General features: G+C 36.3%; 1 gene segment (V, D, J or C); it reads left to right on the top strand.

Moving 5' to 3' along the window:
* The first annotated feature begins 14,837 nt into the window (after positions 1-14,837).
* Positions 14,838-17,487, top strand: LOC125277417. The segment is given in 2 exon segments: positions 14,838-14,869; positions 17,001-17,487. A coding segment is annotated over 1 exon segment (318 nt).
* Positions 17,488-18,152: the final 665 nt, after the last annotated feature.

Raw genomic sequence — 18,152 nt, 5'->3', positions numbered from 1 at the left:
TGGCAACTCAAAATGGCTGACAGACTACAACATGTTGTACTAATGTTGTCCACTAGAGGGAACCACAGGAGAAGAAATCTATTTTTCTATCAGTTTCCATCAGTTTGAATGTTTGAATCCAAAATTCACAGAACTTCATACACATGGACAACAAGACTTTCTGAGTAAACATGAGGAGATTCAGGAACTTTTTTTTAAATCAGTCATTTATATGAATGGGATTCAGAGATGAAGGTCATAATACTAATGCTGTCCACCAGAGGGAGCCACAGGACAACAAATTCCTTTCAGATCTCTTTATGAAAGTCTGTAAATGGTTCAATAGATTGACTTGTAGTATAAAAAAGGCATATAGGACTAAATTCATTACAGTTTCATAAAGTTTAATAAAGCTCAATATAATTAATTCGCAAAAAAAACCTTAATCCAAAATACTTACATATCATTCATTTTTATATTAATATTCATTTTATACTATACTATTGAAAACATATTTGTTGTTGCCAGACGTGACTGAATGTATTGCCGTTCAACTGAAGGAAAGAGACAATATTATCTGTCTATTTTAATATAGTACACAGAATAATACTTCCATAAAGAGATACTTAAAGACTCATATTTTATTTGAAAAGACACATGGCCATTGCTGTACCGTCTACTACACGATTCAAAGTGTTTCTGGATTGAAGTTTCTGAGCTGTAAAAGATCCCAATAACAATTCAAGCTACAAGTTAATCCTATTATGCTAGAGGATGTTCATGTGCATTAAAGCTGTCTAAAGACCAAGAGTTTGTCTTACATTGGCCATATAACCTGTTACGGCCAGGATACAGTACCTGTTTGTCACTTTGGGTGGCGAATTGCTATAGTGCTATAATATATAGTGTTTAACTGTTTAAATACACACTGGGGCCCCATCGAATAAATTCATCACTGCATTAACTCATTATTATTCACCTCGTCTGTTCCTGTTCATCAGTGTGTCTGTCTGTTCACACCACCCTCTAGTGGCACAGTGATGTAGTGCAAGATAACATGAATAAAACTGTTGAAGGGTTTCTGTCATCAGTACAGCTGTGATCACCTGCGGTCTCGTACCTGCAGCCGAATTACAGTCGAACTGATGATCACTAAAGCACTTTTGCTCATGTGATTTTGATTAGATGATGATAAGTTTCACTACATTTCATTTTCACTGTTTTTTCACATGTGGTTTGAATTGTTCTAAATTTTATGCTACATTTTTAAAGTTCACAGTATTGGTATTGATGATTACATGATACATATTTGATGTTGTGATTGACAGGATGAGATGAACGAGCTCCTCCTGAACCTTCATTTAGAGCCTCATTTAAATACAGAATGAGTTCATTTGCATATTGATCAGATGCTTCAGTGCTCTGAGAGTGTTTATAGTGCTGTGAGTTTAACACTTCATCACTGACACACACAACAATCTTCATCAACATGACCTTCATCATCATCTTCATCTGGACTCTCACAGCGTTTGCTCAAGGTTTGTGGAGCACAAGTTTGATATCAATTCATTTCTTCAAGTATATTGTCAAAGTTTTGAGTTGATTTTCTTCTTGTTGTGTGTTTCAGAGTGTAGAGGACAGATCACCGTCACTCAGAGTCCCTCAATGACAGCAGCTCAACCAGGACAAACTGTGAACATCAACTGTAAAACCAGCACAGATGTGCGCAGAGGTCATATTTCGGGGCATGATTTTTTAGCTTGGTACTTGCAGAAACCTACAGCTCATAAACTCCTGATTTATAAAGCAAACCACCTCCAGTCAGGAACTCCATCTAGATTCAGTGGCAGTGGATCTAACAGTGATTTCACTCTGACCATCAGTGGAGTCCAGACTGAAGATGCTGGACATTATTACTGTCAGAGTTTCCACGTCACCACTAGCTTGGTGTTCACACAGTGATAAAGAGTCGTACAAAAACCTCCGTCAGTCAGAGTCACAGTGACTGAACTGATACTGCAGCTGCTCAAAGGAGGATCTGAAACAACATCGTCACACAAACATCTGAAATAAAATCATCTAAATTAATCTGCCACTCTTAATAATTATAGAGGTCAGAAAGCGATTTTGTGCTCTTATAGATCAGTCACACGATTGAGATCTGAGTGATTTCAGTTGCCGCCTTTTATAAATAATAGATGTTAATTTTCATAATTCTCCATGGTTATTTGATTTGAGTATCTCATCCTAACATGTCATTTGTACACTATACACTGTATTCATACTATATACTGCAGACAGTAAGAGTTTTATATCAGCTGCTGTTTTAGTTGTAGTCCTGATCAACAGTTCAGTTCAGTTCAGACACGCCTCACTGAACGTTCTTATAACAAAAATCTTCTCTTTACCGCTCCAGTGACAGAACTGTACCTTTTTTTTTAACAGTGTGTTCAAACACTTTCACACACACTCAACAACAGACACTCACACAACAAATACAAAGAGATTCTCTCAGAAAGCTTTCTTTAGATAACTGTAAATCAAAACATGATCACAAATTTTTAACACTTTTAGCTGTAAACAGAAGTTGGGTTGTACATGTTCATCACCTGTCAATCATAACTGCTTACATCACTCCATCTCCTCCTTTACCCAGCAGGCACAGGATGTAGACTCCAACATCAGTCAGACATTGGATTTTGGTTGAAAATGAAAACTGGGTAGACACAGGTGAAAAACTGTATGTGACAAAATAAGTATTTCTGAATTTACAGTATGACCTACTGAATTTTACCCGGATGACCTACTACTTCTGGCGAGAAAGTGTGAATATGACTGACACTTTACTATCCCATGAGGCCACAGGAGAAGATTTGTGAACAAAGTAATTACTCACTATTCAAAATAAGTACCTACTCAAGAGAGCATGTGATTTCTGAAGCAGCCTGTTGTTCAGAGACACTTTATTCTACTGTGATTCATTTGTAAATATTTCAGTTAGCTGAACAAAAACAGACAAAGTAACTTGCAGAATTGTAAATTACTATCAAACTCAGTTACTGAATAATATTTTTTTTGTTTATTAAACAGTTTCATACAGTAAGACCAATATCACATTCACAATCTTGATGTTGGTCTGATATTCAGAAAAAACATCTTGCTCATGTGATATTGCTTTATATATGTGTAAAGGATTTTAACATGAACTTGAAATCTCGGTAGCACTTTATTTTACAGTACGTGTACTTTCCTGGTACATATATAGTAATTATATTGTACATACAGGTAAAAGAGTGGTAACACAAGGTACTTACCTGACATGTATGTACATGGGAACTAATAAGAAACACTGCTTTACTTTCCAATGGTACATACATGGTAACTACTTTGTACCTATAGACAAGTGTTGGGTAATAACAGGTGCTTACTTATAGTGTCCGTATATGGTAACAGACACATTACTGTACTTACTAATAGTACGTGCATGGTAAATATTTTGTACTTACAGACAAGTGTGGGTAATAACAGGCACTTATTTATGGTAACTTGTAAGACACATTACTGTACTTACTAATTGTTTAAAATGCTTAAGCTTATTACTGCAAAGGTTAAAGAGCTGGTAATTCCTATGTAATGTTTATGTACAAGGATGCACTTTATTTTACAGTCCTATTTCCATGTACTTATTATGAACGTACTAGTGAATATACCAGTTAGTTAATGTGTAAGTTACACCTGGTAAGAGCTGGTAATTCCTATGTAATGTTTATGTACAAGGGTTCACTTTATTTTACAGTCCTATTTCCATGTACTTACTCTGAACGTACTAGTGACTATACCAGTTAGTTACCAGTAGCCTATACCAGTTAATGTGTAAGTTACACCTGGTAAGAGCATATGTAACTTTCAAAGACAAAACGTACATTTTTGTAAATGAAAATGATAATTTTATTAAAAATATAACATCAAAACGATATTTTAAGCTGCTAATCCTACACCTACCTTTAAACCTAAGTAACCCATAAACATTTATTAAAACTCCATGTGCACTCATTCAAATGTCAATCCACTGAAACACGGCATGTCGCAATCTGTGACGAAGCAGGTGAGAGCCCATAGACATAATATACGTAGACGCCTCATAGACTGACGCTGCCTATTGGAGCGGACGTATCAGCGCGGCGCCATCTTGGATGGGTCCCCAATGCGCCGCCCCCCGCATTTATTTCTACTGAGGAAGATGTATCCTCAACTACAATAATCATAACTCCCCGAGTTTTTACCGGATTTTCACACGGTTTGGTTTGTTACAAACGGCAGAGACTTAGTTATGATACAGGACGCTGTCACACATTGAAAAATTCTGCTTTCATGTTGAAAGACTTTGTATTACGCTCTTTAACAAAGACATATGGTAGGCTATGGCATATATTGATAAATGTATAAATGAATGAATTTTATATTTTAATAAAGAAACAAGTTTGATTGTTCATTTGAATTTATTTATCTCTCTCTCTCACACACACACACACACACAATGGCATATTGATAAATGTATAGACCTCTTTAGAGCAGACGTCACAATTACGTCACTTGCAGCTGCGCGCGCATAGTGGTTGCAGAAAAATAGCGGTAGCAATTGGAGGAAAATGTGCAAAATCCACAGAATAAGAGAAAAACGTTTTGTTGTGCCTCTGGATGTTGGAATCGGAATGCAAAAAAATATAGTCTTCATTTTTAAAGAAAAACCATCGTTGAAAACGTCCTTTGAAGCTAAATGGAGACGTTTCACAGACTGCACTGATGACACCTGCAAGGATTAGTCTACTATTAAAGCAGGAATTTGATGTAAACAGTAAGTTTACATATTATTACAATATTCACATATGCAGTTCAGAGGACATACATACATAGCAGTTACAGCATGAAATAATATTTAAACCTATAACATTTTACATAGATAACTTTTAAACATAGTCTATAAAATTTTTATTTCACAATTCTGACTTTTTTTCTTGCATTTGCGTGTTTATGACTCCCAGTTCGGCCATTATAACTCGCAATTGTGAGTTTATTTCACAATTCTGAGGGGAAAAAAGTCAGAATTGCGGGATAAATTGCAATTCAGAAAACGAGTATAACGAGTTACAGGATAACGAGCATATCTCACAATTCTGTTTTTCTTTGTAAGAAATGTGAGATATAAACTCAGGTTTGCGAGAAATAAAAGTCAGAATTGTGAGATATAAACTCGAAATTAACTTTTTTTTATTCTTTTATTTCGTGGCTTCCATAGACTGCTACTGCTCAACTGTCATTTTCTGCAACCAGGTAGGCTCCGCCCATAAAAAACGTCATCGCTGTTTGCAAACACCAAATTGGTCTATAAATCATGGGCGTCGGAGCCATTGTATGTGGGTGGGACAAGACCCACCCACTTTTTAAGACCAATGATATTGGACCCACTCACTTTTACCGTCTCTAATTCAGCATTTGTCTAATCCCCCTAAGGTGATGCTACTCCACAAACCACCAACAGAGCATAAAAAATACCAAAAATAAAAATATTTATTTATAAAATATTTAAAGTAAAACGCTGCGTTTATAAAGAAATGTTTCTTTACGACCACAACAAACAGGACACTTTTCAGACGCGCATTCCACCTTCGCCTCAGCGCCAGGCGCAAGTCAAACGAGCGCGGAAAAGGTAGCTTCAGCTGAACAACAGTGAACTGTGGTCAGATGAGATGTTGTCAGGCTATGTCAGTAAAACTCCAATCAGCCGTTAGGCTATAGCCTACTGTGCTCGAAGCGTGAACTCAAGAATTGCTCGCGCAAATGCGCCGGCGCGCGCTGCATATTACTTTATTATAGTTTAACTAAAGCGCTAAAGAAACTACGGCATGCGCCATCATTATTCTGAGGTAAATTAAGTCATGGAATTACCAAACATGCGATTAAAGCTGCCTCAAAACTGCGTGCATGTATGTATTTGTTGACATGGTTTTAAAGCTATTGTTATCCAATTTGTTGACCTTAAAATGTCTTAAAATGCATATATGTACACCAAGGAAATCAAAATTTTCTCGGGGGACCATGCCCCCGAACCCCCCTAGCATAATACTTTTTGTGACCTCGGTAAATATAAAACCCTGCGTACGGCCCTGCTTATTTTCTATCTAACGAAATCAAAGGTAATCGTGTATTTCTTTGTATGCACTAATGTGTGAAAATAAATGGAGCAAAAACGCAATTGAATGCAAAGGTTTGTGTCTCGTACTATTAAAAAAAAAAATCAATAACTACCGATTGATTGGCATTTTATCTATCTATCTATCTATCTATCTAATTTATATATATATATATATATATATATATATATATATATATATATATATAATTGCATAAATAAAATTTGGAGGGAGGACCCACCCACATTTTTTTTTTGCTTCCGATGCCCATGGTATAAATGAATGAATTTTATATTTTAATAAAGAAACAAGTTTGATTGTTAATTTGAATTTATTTTTCTCTCTCTCACACACACACACTCACACTCACTCACACTCACTCACTCATTTATAATTTTATAAATAGTAAAATAACCTAAATCATTGTTCAATCTTACTTGTGAAATGTAATCCCATGCGATCTGGTATCAATACTACGTCGGTTATTGCAACCGTAAACTGCACAAAATACGGGCATAATTGCTCGCTCTCCGTTGACTCCGATTGACTTTGGTGCTAGCGTTGAGTGGAGAGACCCAACCAATATGGCGGCGACGCTGGATCACGCTCCAGCACGTCATGAGGCGTCTACGTATATATGTCTATGTGAGAGCCAACGAGCGTTCGATAACAGTGCCGTAAACCATGTCGTAACGCTTCTCGAGGGTGGCGCTACTTTCAAATTTAAATTATAACGAGCGCGAGCTTTGACTGTGACGGTCGCTGCTGCTGAGAATGAAGATGAAGATTGATGGATAAAGGGCTGCATTTGGATCTGTTCCTTACAAACATATGGATTCTAAAGTATACAGCAAACAAATAAAATGGGTGTGATTTGTGAATGTATGTTGTGTTTTGATGTATCTTATGGTTGTTTTGTCAGTCGCTGCAGAAGAAAACGCCTTCTGTCTCACAGCAAACAAACTAAATATTATGTAAGATGGTAAAGAATATAGTGCATAATATGAGACCCCCCCCCCTCACCACCTGTAATTATTATTTCATTTCATGTTTTCCCATGTCTATTATTGTATATAATGTTATTGTCAGAGGTGTAAAGGAATAATTAATTGCATAATAATGCGTAGACAAGTTCTGATAGGTGCACATTAACAGCTAAGGGTCATGGGTGATAGGCGCATGCGCATTTGTTGTAATATGTTGCCATGTGCGTGCGTGAGCATCGGAATCTCATGTGCTGTTCATGTTTTGTAATTTCAGTGTTAAAGGTGCTAAAGAGGATGTTTTGTTTTATACATTTTTGCAATATTACTTGAAACTGTCTTTACTAACTGATAAAAGACTATTTATTAGGTGCACTGAAAGGAATATTATTAATATACATCATCTGTGCACGAGGTAGGGCCTTAAAAACATCAGCCAATCGTTTACGCGATCATCGCGTAAACGATTGGGGCTCTGGCTTGTCAATCACTGCTATGAAGTTTCTTGTGTGAGACAAGCACGGCTGCGCGCTCCAGTAACTTTCCACACTCCACAGGCGCCGCATGCAATGTTTTTGTCAGGAGACAGGAGTAACAACTGCAGATTATGAATTACCTGCGGTGAGTCCGACATAATGAATCCACTAACACGACACAGCGAATGCCGGTGGTAAACACTCGTGTTCCAATACTCGTGCACGAGTTTTAGGAGGCGTTCCCTCTAAACGAGCTGTGAAGGAGGGGGGTTGTTCTTACGCATGCGCTCATTTCAAAAACTCAGTAACAGTCTTTGGTTTCTCAGTCGACGAAAAGATCCTCTTTATCACCTTTAAGCACAGTAAAGAACCTTTATTCCAACACACTCGGGAGTTGGTGTGGGTTACAATTACAAGTCACGAACAGAAATGTTATTTCATATTAAGTAGATGAGTAAACTGCATTCAAAAAATGTGACTGAAAACATAACGTTTTGATATGACAATTGAATACATACAACAGATTTAAAACATTAATCCCATGATTTTATTACAGGGGAATTCATTTACATTCAAACTTTACGTTACATGATTTATTATTGCTGTTACAGTTTTTCTCAATTGTTTACACACAAATATTGGTACTTGAGACACAATGACCACAACATGTAACTCATGCACCAACCCCCTGAACCAATTCTGCTAAACTACAAGCACAATTCCTGCTTTACACTCACATTGCAGTTCTAAAACACACTTTTTTCAAAACACTACACACAATTCTCTGCATTTGGCACAATTTTCGGGCAGAAAAATCTCTTGTTTTCACAAGGAACACACTGCCATTCAAATATGCACACTGACTCATCACATGGACAAACACCTGTCACACTTTTTTACAATTAGCAAACAGAGCTTTAGCATAAAAGGGCAACAGGTGAGCTCTTCTGTTTTGGAGCAATGGATGCCAACAATGGAAACAGAGGCAGAGCAGCATAGTTTTTTTTTTACTGTAACTGTATACAGGAAATTCTTCTGTTGTTTTGTACTGTATGTGCAACTTTGCGTTGGTTGGGATGTGCACTGTACATTATTTTTGTTGGAAAAATAAAATATATTTGTTACCGTGTATTTGTGTGTTCTGACTATAAAAACTATTATATATATATATATATATATATATATATATACTACAAATATTTTACAACACACTTATGTATGTACTGTCTGTAGTAAGTGTAACACTGAACCAAATAAAGACCAAAGTCATTATGATGAATGGAGAAGTGTTTTCCATTCATCATAGTGTTTTACATAGAGCACATCAGTGTTCAACTGGTTCTTATAAATGTCTATTCATATGATGGTTTGTGTGTGTCATTTGAAAATAAAATACCATTTTGAGAAGAAAGAACATTGTTTTGAATGTAAAGTTTCATTTTGCAGGAGAATTGAGGGGTTTTGCCCATTGTGTGTGTGTTTTTTTGATTTGTGTGTAGAGTTCTGAGAGTATGAGGCATGCTTTCAGAAAATGTGTGTAAACAATCAAGAAAAACTGTAATACGTAAGTATTTTTACGTTTTAGTCCTCTAAATACGTCAGTGTTGTATGTTTTTGTGTGTATGAAAACGTACGTGTGGTTAAACCACATTTTATGTAAAAATACACACGTATTCTCATGAGATCACGGTAATTCCTATATAATGTTTATGTACAAGGGTTCACTTTATGAAAGTAATAATATTAATAAACATCATCTGTGCATGAGGTAGGGCCTTAAAAACATCAGCCAATCATTTACGCGATCATCGCGTAAACGATTGGGCCTCTGGCTTGTCAATCACTGCTATGAAGTTCCTTGTGAGAGACGAGCGCGGTTGCGCGCTCCAGTAACTTTCCACACTCCACAGGCGCCGCATGCAATGTTTTTGTCAGGAGACAGGAGTAACAACTGCAGATTATGAGTTACCTGCGGTGAGTCCGACATAATGAATCCACTAACACAACACAGCGAATGCCGGTGGTAAACACTCGTGTTCCAATACTCGTGCACGAATTTTGGGAGGCGTTCCTTTGAAATGAGCTGTGAAGGAGGGGGGTTGTTCTTACGCATGCGCTCATTTCAAAAACTCACTAACAGTCTTTGGATTCTCAGTCGACGAAAAAAATCCTCTCTATCACCTTTACAGTATTTCACAATTGCCAAAACACATTTCTTGAAACCATCACTCATTTTCTCAAAACATTAAACACAAATCCAATCTTCAAACTAATTTCACAAAACTTCTGACTCTTATGGCAAAATCAAACAAAGCTTTCAGATCATACACACATTAAACAATATATAAACACTACAGATCATTCATTAGACACTACATTAAAAAATGGAAAACACAACATCCAGAACATGAGGTTACAGAAAAAGTATATTGTAACACAGTAAACACATTTTGCCATTACATAAAATGTATAGAAATCACAAGTAATGTGAATTTAAAGTATACTGTATGTACTGCAAGTACAGTATTATATTCAATATTATATAGTATTGAATGTCTGTATATACAGTACTTACATACTGCAAACATACAGCAGTCTAAATGCAAATGACAAAAAGGTCAAAGAAAACTCTAAATGAAAAGCATGATACAGTACACACACACACACACACACACACACACACAAAGTTCAGAGTCAGTGAGAGATTCATTCTGCTTCAGCATCACGTCTTCATGTTGGGTCCGGCCTAAATCATGTCAAGTCACCTTTATTTCAATTGCAATTTATACTACACAGATACTAGTCTAGTCTAGTCTAGTATAGTATAGTATAGTCTAGTCTAGTCTAGTCTAGTCTAGTCTAGTCTAGTATAGTATAGTCTAGTATAGTATAGTATAGTATAGTATAGTCTAGTATAGTATAGTATAGTATAGTATAGTATAGTCTAGTATAGTATAGTATAGTATAGTCTAGTATAGTATAGTATAGTATAGTATAGTCTAGTCTAGTCTAGTATAGTATAGTATAGTATAGTATAGTATAGTATAGTATAGTCTAGTCTAGTCTAGTCTAGTCTAGTCTAGTATAGTATAGTATAGTATAGTCTAGTCTAGTCTAGTCTAGTCTAGTATAGTATAGTCTAGTATAGTATAGTATAGTATAGTCTAGTATAGTATAGTATAGTATAGTCTAGTATAGTCTAGTCTAGTCTAGTCTAGTCTAGTATAGTCTAGTATAGTATAGTCTAGTATAGTATAGTATAGTATAGTATAGTATAGTCTAGTATAGTATAGTATAGTCTAGTATAGTCTAGTCTAGTCTAGTATAGTATAGTATAGTCTAGTCTAGTCTAGTATAGTATAGTATAGTCTAGTATAGTATAGTATAGTATAGTATAGTCTAGTCTAGTCTAGTCTAGTATAGTCTAGTCTAGTCTAGTCTAGTATAGTATAGTCTAGTCTAGTCTAGTCTAGTATAGTATAGTATAGTATAGTCAAAGCAGCTTTACAGTGATAACAGGTACATGATGATCAGTAATGCAAAGAGGGTTCATTTTGGCTGTACGGCTCTAAAAGAAAATAGTGTCATTGTTCAGCTGAAGTCAGTTCAGTGTTGATTCACTTACATTGTAAAGACCATCAATTATTATAGTATTTCACAATTGCTAAAACACTAAACCCCATTCTCTGAACTCAATGCTCAGTGGCCTAAACCCATTTGTCGAATCAGTCACTTTGTAGGCAAAACCTTAAACAAGTTCAGGTAGTTAAGACACTGTTTGCAAATCTCATCCACTCTTTTTGCAAAACTCTAAACACATTCTTACTCACTAAAACACATTTTGCACTGTGTTTCAAAATGGTAAATACATGTGGCAAAAGTTAAACACAACTACAACACAGCTGTCATCCTTTAAACACAATGACTCAAAATTATTCACACTCATTTCTAATGAAGTGATCAAATCAACTGTATAAAATATAGGTCAGTTCAGAGTGCACAGGTGACACAGGTGCTGAATGATGATACCAACAATAGATGGAAACAATCTGAAAGAGTATGTGTAAGAGGATGATGAGGAGAAAGAGCAAGGGGTGTGGAGACAAGGCTGTCAAGGCTGGATCCGGCACAGGTTTTTCCCTTTGCCTGGCAAGAGACGACGTTGCCTGTGATGTGGAAAATGTCCTCAACAATATTCAATACAGTTTTTTACGATTGCTTACACACTAAAATTAAACTTTTCCCACAATTAGCAAAACCTTACACTCAAGGAGCAAAACACAAAGCTAGATCTGCACAACTATAAGCACATTCTCAGCCTCACACTTTTTGCAAAACACTACACACATTGTTTTGCACAACACTAAACACTCTTCTCTACATTAGACACAGAAATCTAACATAATGTCACTTCTTTGCAATTTCAAGACACTGCTTTCCAAAATACCACCCCTATAAACCAATTGATCAAACACAGCCGTCAGGTGTGAAGACACTTGGGTGCTTAACTGTAAACTCAACAATCAGGTGCTATAGTACTATAAAAAGGCAAAATGTGAGTTTATGAGTCTTCAACAAAATGAAAGGCAATGTTGCAGTAAGAGGGAGAAACATAATTTTGAATCATTTTGAATGTCCCGGGCCAACGCGGTGGTAACATCCCAATGTATGTTGCAATCACACAGAATGTGGTCCTCCACCTGCATGCCAACTTAGGGTCTTACAACACGGCCCACATAATCACATTTTAGACAGACTGCAAAAAATCGTCACAGCAGAAGACCAAATGGATGCAGAGCAGATGAGATACATTGTCATATGGGACAATGTAAATTCCCACCTATCTGCCCCTGGTCAAAAAACTGGTTTCTAGCATCCACAATTTTCACTCCAATACATCCCACCATACGGTCCCTTCCTTAAACCCATTGAGGAGTTTTTTGTTTGTTTGTTTGTTTTTTTTGGCATGGAAGGTACAATCTCCAGCCCTGTGTCAGGATGTGCCTCATTCAAGCCATGGAGAAGGCCTGACCGAACTGATGCAGGGTCTGTGCAAGGATGGATTCACCTTTCAAGAAGATTCTTCCCTCGCTGTCTTGCGTGAAAGGACATCGCCTGAGATGTGGATGAAGCGCTATGGCCAGATCCAGCTAGGCCAAGAGATGATGCTTTGGTGTTTTGTCTCCACAAATATTTTTGTTCATGTAATATATTATATTTAGAATATGTTCTAATTTTCAGTGCAAAATATAACCTTTGGAAAGGCATTGATGTATTGAATGGTTTTACAATGTGGTGAGAAAAAAATATTGATCTTGTGTTTTTATATATATATATATATATATATATATATATATATATATATTCATGTACTTTACTCTAACAATATCTCTGAAAAATCAAACCCAGACTATATAATTAGAAAAGTATAAAAGTTACAAGTGTTTAAGATTGAGCACAGCAGTGTGTAAATGAATCAAACAGAATCAGAATGTATGAACCATGTGTGTTTCATACGGTGTCAAAGTTGGGTTTTGTTAAATTAATGTAAAGTTTTGAATGAAGTGTTTCATTTTGCAAATGATCTGAAGTGTTGTGCTACTTTGGTGTAGGGTTGTGTTAATTGTGTATAGTGTTTTGGCAAACCGGGCCTTGTTTTTCAAAATTGTGCTTAAGCAATCGTAAAAAACTGTAATATTCACCAATATTATTGATCTGACAGTACTGACATTATAGGATGAGAACTGAACTAAGCTAGCCTAGATGATGACATCACTGTTTTCTGCAGAACTGCTTTATAGAGGAAAATAATTACAGTAATTTACATAATAATTGATGGTCTTATGTAAGTGAATCAACACTGAACTGACTTCAGCTGAACAATGACACTATTTTCTTTTAGAGCCGTACAGCCAAAATGAACCCTCTTTGCATTGATTATCATGTACCTGTTATCACTGTAAAGCTGCTTTGACTATACTATACTATACTATACTATACTATACTATACTATACTAGACTAGACTAGACTAGACTATACTAGACTAGACTAGACTAGTATCTGTGTAGTATAAATTGCAATTGAAATAAAGGTGACTTGACTTGATTTAGGCCGGACCCAACATGAAGACGTGATGCTGAAGCAGAATGAATCTCTCACTGACTCTGAACTTTGTGTGTGTGTGTGTGTGTGTGTGTGTGTGTACTGTATCATCCTTTTCATAGAGTTTTCTTTGACCTTTTTGTCATTTGCATTTTAGACTGCTGTATGTTTGCAGTATGTAAGTACTGTATATACAGACATTCAATACTATATAATATTGAATATAATACTGTACTTGCAGTACATACAGTATACTTTAAATTCAAATTACTTGTGATTTCTATACATTTTATGTAATGGCAAAATGTGTTTACTGTGTTACAATATACTTTTTCTGTAACCTCATGTTCTGGATGTTGTGTTTTCCATTTTTTAATGTAGTGTCTAATGAATGATCTGTAGTGTTTATATATTGTTTAATGTGTGTATGATCTGAAAGCTTTGTTTGATTTTGCCATAAGAGTCAGAGGTTTTGTGAAATTAGTTTGAAGATTGGATTTGTGTTTAATGTTTTGAGAAAATGAGTGATGGTTTCAAGAAATGTGTTTTAGCATTTGTGAAATACTGTATTCACCTCGTCTGTTCCTGTTCATCAGTGGTGTGTCTGTCTGTTCACACCGCCCTCTAGTGGCACAGTGATGTAGTGCAAGATAACAGGAATAAAACTGTTGAAGGGTTTCTGTCATCAGTACAGCTGTGATCACCTGCGGTCTCGTACCTGCAGCCGAATTACAGTCGAGCTGATGATCACTAAAGCACTTTTTGCTCATGTGATTTTGCTTAGATGATGATAAGTTTCATCTACATTTCATTTTCACACAATGTTTTTTCACATGTGGTTTGAATTGTTCTAAGTTTTATGCTACATTTTTAAATTTCACACTTATTGATGATTACATGATACATATTTAATGTTGTGATTGACAGGATGAGATGAACGAGCTCCTCCTGAACCTTCATTTAGAGCCTCATTTAAATACAGAATGAGTTCATTTGCATATTGATCAGATGCTTCAGTGCTCTGAGAGTGTTTATAGTGCTGTGAGTTTAACACTTCATCACTGACACACACAACAATCTTCATCAACATGACCTTCATCATCATCTTCATCTGGACTCTCACAGCGTTTGCTCAAGGTTTGTGGAGCACAAGTTTGATATCAATTCATTTCTTCAAGTATATTGTCAAAGTTTTGAGTTGATTTTCTTCTTGTTGTGGGTTTCAGAGTGTAGAGGACAGATCACCGTCACTCAGAGTCCCTCAATGACAGCAGCTCAACCAGGACAAACACTTATAATACACTGTAAAACCAGCAGTAATGTGTACAGATGGAGTGATGGAGATGAAGGTTTGTTCTGGTACTTACAGAAACCTGGAGAAGCTCCTAAACTCCTGATTATATATGTAAAAAAACTTGAGTCAGGAACTCCATCTAGATTCAGTGGCAGTGGATCTAACAGTGATTTCACTCTGACCATCAGTGGAGTCCAGACTGAAGATGCTGGACATTATTACTGTCAGAGTTTCCATGTCATCAGCAGTAAACATGTGTTCACACAGTGATAAAGAGTCGTACAAAAACCTCCGTCAGTCAGAGTCACAGTGACTGAACTGATACTGCAGCTGCTCACACACTTTCACACACTTTCACACACTACTGACACACAGAGGACAAACACAGGAACTACACATGTGCTCAAAACTGACTTATGACTGAAATCAGCTCTATTAGACTGTGATCTGTCCTGTGACAGACGGGTTTCATTCAACTATCTTCGGAGAAACCAGTATATAAAATGATACAAAATCAACAAAAAATTAAACTACACATAAAGTCATTGTGTATCACCAGCAATATAAAGATGTTCTTGACTTACAAAAGAGGAACAAAAGCAATTCATCAGAGAACCAACAATTGTAATATACTGTACAATGCCAGGTTTATTATTAGATGATGTAATGTTTGTTTCTAAAACAAAACTTAAAGTTCAATATCATATATAATTGAAGCAACCAAAGAGCAGTCTGACTCTGAACTGTAAAACCATGTTACATACAGCAAATTGTATTTATTATATACATTTTTAATCCACAGTTTCTCTCCCTGACCTCTGTCCAGTTGTGTGATTTTGTCACCTGTTCTCCTCATTCCTCTTTGTTGAGTATTAAACAAGAGGACTGTCTTCCCACCCAGAATCCTGGCAGAATTTTCTCCTTTATGGGATTCTTAAACCTGTGAAGAAGTTTCACTTGTTTCTTCTGTGAATCTTGCTCTGTCTCCACGGCGTAGAAGCAGAGCAGGCCGGCGGGCTGATCCACATAGACTCCTATAGTGCAGCACTGATGAGCGTCCTCCACCCTGCTGTTGACTCCTTTATGCCAGGCTTCATAGCAGGATCCGGCCCAACCCAGACCCCAGGACTCCTCGTCTCCTGCCCTCCTCCCCGCACCCTCGTATGTCGCCCCTATAACCACCCAGCCAGAGTACAGCACCTCCCAATAACAGCGCGACGCCCAGACAGACTCCTTACACAGCACCTGGACACACACACAATTCATTATCATGAGAGAGACAAAGATATCAGAATTATGAAGTGTGTGTGTGTGAGTTGTGGCCCATTCAGAATTTGAGAATTCTTGCAAAGTATATGGTTTCCCCATATGTGCTGTTCATTTTATACATTTATCATGTCATATTGGATGTAATAATATTTAACAGTTTTATGAAACGTGGCAATAATTCTGTAGTTGACATTGTCAGAAAAACCTTCACAAAAGTGAAGCATTGTAAGTTATACATGTGTCAGCACTCATCTGAACATAATAATCACCAAAATTATTTTATCTGACAAATGCAAAGCAGAACATGATCACAAAACTTTAACAAATGAAGCTGTAAACAGAAGTTCAGTTGAGCATGTTGAGAATATATTTCTGGCAACCCTCCATCACTCTTAAATTCATTGCAGAAGTCTTGATGTACTTAAATCTCGAGTCGAGTCTCATGACAGAAGCAGATCCTCCATCATGGACATTATTTGCATATTGATCAGATGCTTCAGTGCTCTGAGAGTGTTTATAGTGCTGTGAGTTTAACACTTCATCACTGACACAACAATCTTCATCAACATGACCTTCATCATCATCTTCATCTGGACTCTCACAGCGTTTGCTCAAGGTTTGTGGAGCACAAGTTTGATATCAATTCATTTCTTCAAGTATATTGTCAAAGTTTTGAGTTGATTTTCTTCTTGTTGTGTGTTTCAGAGTGTAGAGGACAGATCACCGTCACTCAGAGTCCCTCAATGACAGCAGCTCAACCAGGACAAACTGTGGAGATCAACTGTAAAACCAGCACAGATGTGACCAGTTATTCTGGGATATACTTATTCAGCTGGTACTTACAGAAACCTGGAGAAGCTCCTAAACTCCTGATTTATGGAGCAAACACCCTCCAGTCAGGAACTCCATCTAGATTCAGTGGCAGTGGATCTAACAGTGATTTCACTCTGACCATCAGTGGAGTCCAGACTGAAGATGCTGGACATTATTACTGTCAGAGTTTCCACTGCAGAACAGATTCTGATGGTGATTGTGAGGGTGATGAAACATTCACACAGTGATAAAGAGTCGTACAAAAACCTCCGTCAGTCAGAGTCACAGTGACTGAACTGATACTGCAGCTGCTCAAAGGAGGATCTGAAACAACATCATCACACAATCATCTGAAATAAAATCATCTAGGGCTGCACAATGATTAATCGCAATTAATCGTTTGCAAAATAAAAGTCTGGGTTATGTAATATATGTTTGTGTTCTGTGTATAATAATTATGTATAAATACACACACATACATGTATAAATTTAAGAAATATATGCATGTATAAATAAATATATATATTTACATATATTTTATATTATATATAAATATAAATATTTTGTATATAAATATAAAATTTTTCTTAAATTTATACATGTATGTGTGTGTATTTATATATACATAATTATTATACACAGAACACAAACATATATTACGTAAACACAGACTTTTATTTTGCAAACGATTAATCGTTGTGCAGCCCTAACTAAATTAAGCTGTTTCTCTTAATAATCATAGAGGTCGGAAGACAAAGTATTAGTCGAGAGAAACAGCTAGACAAAAAGTCCATCAATGTCTCTATCAGACTCACTTATATTGTTTCATTATTATTATTATTATTTGTGTCTTTTCCTTCTCTTATACTTTGAAATTGTTTTATTTGTGAGATTTTGTGCTCTTATAGATCAGTTACATGATTGAGATCTGAGTGATTTCAGTTTGTCCTAATTACCTCTTATTATCAATAACACTTTCATTTTCATAATATTCAAGAGTGAAAAGATCCAATAATTTTTATGGTGTAAAATTGTGTTTTCAGA

The sequence above is a fragment of the Megalobrama amblycephala genome, linkage group LG10 (genome assembly GCF_018812025.1).
Source record: "Megalobrama amblycephala isolate DHTTF-2021 linkage group LG10, ASM1881202v1, whole genome shotgun sequence".
NCBI classification, from domain to species: Eukaryota; Metazoa; Chordata; class Actinopteri; order Cypriniformes; family Xenocyprididae; genus Megalobrama; species Megalobrama amblycephala.
The sequence above is the reverse complement of the archived record's forward strand: the minus strand, read 5'-3'. Positions and strand labels throughout refer to the sequence as shown.